Source organism: Gigantopelta aegis, unplaced genomic scaffold (genome assembly GCF_016097555.1).
Source record: "Gigantopelta aegis isolate Gae_Host unplaced genomic scaffold, Gae_host_genome ctg5805_pilon_pilon:::debris, whole genome shotgun sequence".
NCBI lineage: Eukaryota > Metazoa > Mollusca > Gastropoda > Neomphalida > Peltospiridae > Gigantopelta > Gigantopelta aegis.
The window spans coordinates 12600-18426 of record NW_024534647.1 but is presented as its reverse complement, the minus strand read 5'-3'; the positions used below and the strand labels follow the sequence as shown (position 1 = coordinate 18426).

Genomic DNA, 5827 nt, shown 5'->3' with positions numbered 1-5827 from the left:
CTCTTTAAAAAAAAAAAAATCTACTACAGGTATATATCTATGCTCGACTATTTCGTTACTTTTAAACTTGAACGAATACTAAAAAATTTTGGAAGTGATGCATCACACAGCAGAAATTTAGCTTGTCTGGAAATAGATTTCGTCCAAAGCAAACTTTAATTGTCCTTCACAGTAACTCTTTCTTTCAATGTGTTTTCTTCTCTTCGATGTTTATTACCTTTCCAAGTACTTTTTTTTTTTCTATCTTCTTTTTGTATTCTGTTTTGATTTTAACTTATATTACATATTACACATTATTCGTATACATGTGAAGTCCAACAACATACTGATGTTTGTCATAATAATTTTTTAAAACCTGTCAAACGATCAACAACATACTACTGTCAAGACTTAGTTACAAAAACGTACCTTCATAATCTGGCCAGTCTGTTTGGCACACCATACTGATGTTCTTGAGAGCTTCGTTAGTTTGTTTAAGATCTTCAGTCAAACTGGTGATATTTCCATTGGCGTTGTTCAGACCTCCAGTCAAAGTGTTGATATTTTCATTGGCGTTGATCAGATCTTCAGTCAAACTGGTGATATTTCCATTGGCGTTGTTCAGATCTTCAGTCAAACTGGTGATAGTTCCATTGGCGTTGTTCAGATCTTCAGTCAAACTGGTGATATTTCCATTGGCGTTGTTCAGATCTTCAGTCAAACTGGTGATAGTTCCATTGGCTTTGTTCAGATCTTCAGTCAAACTGGTGATATTTCCATTGGCTTTGTTCAGATCTGCAGTCAAACTGGTGATAGTTCCATTGGCGTTGTTCAGATCTTCAGTCAAACTGGTGATAGTTCCATTGGCGTTGTTCAGATCTTCAGTCAAACTGGTGATAGTTCCATTGGCGTTGTTCAGATCTTCAGTCAAACTGGTGATATTTCCATTGGCTTTGTTCAGATCTGCAGTCAAACTGGTGATATTTCCATTGGCGTTGTTCAGATCTTCAGTCAAATTGTTGATAGTTCCATTGGCGTTGTGTAGATCTTCAGTCAATGTGTTGATAGTCCCATTGGCGTTGGCCAAATCCACAGTCAAACTTGTGATATTTGTTTGAGCGTTTCTCAAATATTCAGTCAGATTTGTAATAGTTCCATTGGCGTTGTTCAAATCTTCAGACAGCTTGATTATATTTCCATTTGAGTTTCTAAGATTTTCTGACAAACTGGTGATGCGTTCAGTCAAACTGGTGATATTTCCATTAGCGTTGTTCAAATCTTTAGTCAAACTGGTGATATTTCCATTGGCGTTGTTCAAATCTTTAGTCAAACTGGTGATATTTCCATTGGCGTTGTTCAAATCTTTAGTCAAACTGGTGATATTTCCATTGGCGTTGTTCAAATCTTTAGTCAGACTTGTGATATTTCCATTAGCGTTGTTCAAATCTTCAGTCAAACTGGTGATATTTCCATTAGCGTTGTTCAGATCTTCAGTCAAACTGGTGATATTTCCATTAGCGTTGTTCAAATCTTCAGTCAAACTGATGATATTTCCATTAGCTTTGTTCAAATCTTCAGTCAAACTGGTGATATTTCCATTCGCTTTGTTCAAATCTTCAGTCAAACTGGTGATATTTCCATTGGCGTTGTTCAAATCTTCAGTCAAACTGGTGATATTTCCATTGGCGTTGTTCAAATCTTCAGTCAAACTGGTGATATTTCCATTGGCGTTGTTCAAATCTTCAGTCAAACTGGTGATATTTCCATTGGCGTTGTTCAAATCTTTAGTCAAAATGGTGATATTTCCATTGGCGTTGTCCAGATGTTCAGTCAAAATGGTGATATTTCCATTAGCGTTGTTCAAATCTTTAGTCAAACTGGTGATATTTCCATTGGCGTTGTTCAAATCTTTAGTCAGACTTGTGATATTTCCATTGGCGTTGTTCAAATCTTCAGTCAAACTGGTGATATTTCCATTAGCGTTGTTCAGATCTTCAGTCAAACTGGTGATATTTCCATTAGCGTTGTTCAGATCTTCAGTCAAACTGGTGATATTTCCATTAGCGTTGTTCAAATCTTCAGTCAAACTGGTGATATTTCCATTAGCTTTGTTCAAATCTTCAGTCAAACTGGTGATATTTCCATTAGCGTTGTTCAAATCTTCAGTCAAACTGGTGATATTTCCATTAGCTTTGTTCAAATCTTCAGTCAAACTGGTGATATTTCCATTAGCTTTGTTCAAATCTTCAGTCAAACTGGTGATATTTCCATTGGCGTTGTTCAAATCTTCAGTCACCCTGGTGATATTTCCATTGGCGTTGTTCAAATCTTCAGTCAAACTGGTGATATTTCCATTGGCGTTGTTCAAATCTACAGTCAAACTGGTGATATTTCCATTGGCGTTGTTCAAATCTTTAGTCAAACTGGTGATATTTCCATTGGCGTTGTCCAGATGTTCAGTCAAAATGGTGATATTTCCATAAGCGTTGTTCAAATCTTTAGTCAAACTGGTGATATTTCCATAAGCGTTGTTCAAATCTTTAGTCAGACTTGTGATATTTCCATTGGCGTTGTTCAAATCTTCAGTCAAACTGGTGATATTTCCATTAGCGTTGTTCAGATCTTCAGTCAAACTGGTGATATTTCCATTAGCGTTGTTCAGATCTTCAGTCAAACTGGTGATATTTCCATTGGCGTTGTTCAAATCTTCAGTCAAACTGGTGATATTTCCATTGGCGTTGTTCAAATCTTCAGTCAAACTGGTGATATTTCCATTGGCGTTGTTCAAATCTTCAGTCAAACTGGTGATATTTCCATTGGCGTTGTTCAAATCTTCAGTCAAACTGGTGATATTTCCATTGGCGTTGTTCAAATCTTCAGTCAAATTGGTGATATTTCCATTGGCGTTGTTCAAATCTTTAGTCAAACTGGTGATATTTCCATTGGCGTTGTTCAAATCTTTAGTCAAACTGGTGATATTTCCATTGGCGTTGCTCAGATCTTTAGTTAAACTGGTGATATTTCCATTGGCGTTGTCCAGATGTTCAGTCAAACTGGTGATATTTCCATTAGCGTTGGTCAAATATTTAGTCAAACTGGTGATATTTCCATTGGCGTTGTTCAAATCTTTAGTCAAAATGGTGATATTTCCATTGGCGTTGTACAGATGTTCAGTCAAACTGGTGATTTTTCTGTTGGCGAAGTTCAAGTTTTGATTCAAACGGATGATAGAATTTTTAGAATTTGTCAATGCTGCATTGGTAATTCCGGCAGCCTGGTTTAGGTGTATTACCTTCCTTTCACAAGCCCCAAGTCTAAAATATAGCAGAAAGCCAGGATAAACTTTAAAAAAACAAACGCCACAAACATTTAACACAGATACAAAGACATATTTTGGTATTTGAACATTACAAACATGGATGACGATGAGATGGATGATGATGCCGCAGTATGACCCGAGCCCGGCCAGAGCATGTCAGGTAATCCTCCCCACCCCCATGTAGAATCATACACTCGGGAGGCATACCCAAAATCGCACCTCTGAAGTGGTTGAAATTCGGTGAATGTGGCCGGACACCTACCAATGAAAACTCAAGTCTTAAATGCTTAACACAGCACTTAACGCAATTACACTCCTGCGTGTGCTGTAACCTCACCGTGGTTCAGGGGTGTATCATTATCTTTGAGAATTACCAATACAGCACAAATTGGAATTTTGAATAAAAGTCAGTATCTGTCTGTAATATCTGTATTTTTGCACAGCTCTTTACACTGTGTTTTTGTTTAAATCTTGAGTTTTTATAATGATGTTGATCATCACATTGTTGTTGCATTTATCATAGTTTGACAGCCAATAGCCGATGTAGTTTTCGTGCTGGGGTGTCGGTAAACATTCATTCACTTTATTTGTTTGCATTACCACAGTTTGACACCCAATAGCCGATGTATTTTTCGTGCTGGGGTGTCGGTAAACATTCATTCATTCATTCATTCACTTTATTTGTTTGCATTACCACAGTTTGACACCCAATAGCTGATGCATTTTTCGTGCTGGGGTGTCGTTAAACATTCATTCATTAACGCAATTACAACAATATGGGTAATTTCCCAGGTCTGTGGATAGACTAACTAATGAAAAAATATGCCTAATTTGGTCTGGTGGTACATATTTCGACGCCAAGATTAAATTAGAGTAGATTAGAATTAACTAAAAAATATATATTACAATTCGCCACTTTATTAAAAAAATTACACTTTAAAAAAAAATGTACATGTTTTGTAATAAACTGACCTTATTCTGTTTGTTTATTAAAATTTATAAAAGTTGGAATGGGAATTTGTTAATAATGTTAATAAGCAAAATACCATAAGAAAATTAAAGTTCATTACAAAACGGCATGTTAACGCTATTGGTCCCAAAACGCACTTGGCCTAACGCAATTAAACAATATGGGTAATTTCCCAAGTCTTCGGTTTCACTAACTAATGAACAAATATGCCAAATTTTGTCTGGCGGTACATATTTCGGTCCCAATATTACGTTAGAATAGATTAGAATTATATATAGATAGATAGATAGATTATTACCAGAGTGTTTTTCGGTATTGTCAATATCCTATATTAGGAATAAAAAGTGTATTATGCGAGCCTCTGGCGAACATAATACATTATTTTTATTCCTAATATATGATATTGACGATACCGAAATACACGAGGGTAATAATCTCTTTATCATATAAGCTCAAGCTTAATACAACGTGTTTTTGTAAACTGTACACGCAACTTTAATTCCAGTCCGCCATTACTAGATATTCAAATGACGTAAGAATATATGGCGTGGTGTATTTTTGAATGGAAACGACATCAATTTGGATGTCCTTACATAAAAATAAAGTTGTGCCTAACGGGGTTTTTTTTTCTTTTTCTGAACGCTGGAGAGCTTTCAGTGTCAAATTGCCATTGAACTGTTTTTATTTTATGACTATGAATGCATACGTCAATCGTGGAGTGTCACCCAAATACGTTTACTTAGTGCCGAGACCTTACATCTAATTTGCAAAGTTATTGAATTCTTAAAGGGACATTCCTGAGTTTGATGCATTGTAATATGTTTCCGACTAATAAAATATTTCTACGATTAAACATGCATATTAAATATATTTTCTTGTTTAGAATATCAGTGCCTGTATATTCAATGTGTTTCTGATCGTCTTAATATTTATAAGAAGCCCAAACGGGATTTTGTCTTCAAATAATGTCGTACGTACGAAAAAACTATATTTTAGGAAATAAGATGAAATTTAACCTAGTACAAATATTAGAACGATCAGAAACACATTTAATATGCAGCCACTAATATTGTATGCAGAAAAATATATTTGATATGTAATTACAATCGTTAAAAAGTCTCTGTTAGTCGATAACATCTTAAAAAGTGCAGCAAAGTCAGGAATGTCCCTTTAAACGAATATTTAGCCAATGTCTACATATTATATATACTATGTTGTCATACTTTATCTGTAGTCATGGTTTAGTCTGTCGTTAGCGAATATTTTTTAATTAGCCAACAAACATTTTGTTTATTGTATGTAGATTTCGTTAACCTGTTTAAGTTAAGCCATGTATAGTCTGCATTATGCAATTTTATAATTTATAAAGTCCTCCTGTAAACCATCATGCCACATGTATGTATCATTCGTTTTGCATTAACCTCATGTGCCGTTGCTGAACATCCATAGTGATAATAAACTGTTCTGTTCTGGTTTATATTAGTCTCTGTGCCAATACGCATAAGACAGTGTTCTGCCCCTTCCCACTTATCCATTTTTAAAAATAGAGGTCGTGCCTT

General features: G+C 35.3%; 1 protein-coding gene across 1 annotated transcript; it reads right to left on the bottom strand.

The window, feature by feature from the left end:
* Window positions 1–408: 408 nt before the first annotated feature.
* LOC121366458 (putative uncharacterized protein DDB_G0282133) lies at window positions 409–3237 on the bottom strand (the record flags this gene model as incomplete). The annotated part of the gene is made up of 2 exons (XM_041490906.1): window positions 3233–3237; window positions 409–3170 (listed from the first exon to the last, which is right to left on the bottom strand). Coding segments are annotated over exons 1-2 (2767 nt in total), but the record flags the coding sequence as incomplete, so codon positions are not given.
* Window positions 3238–5827: the final 2590 nt, after the last annotated feature.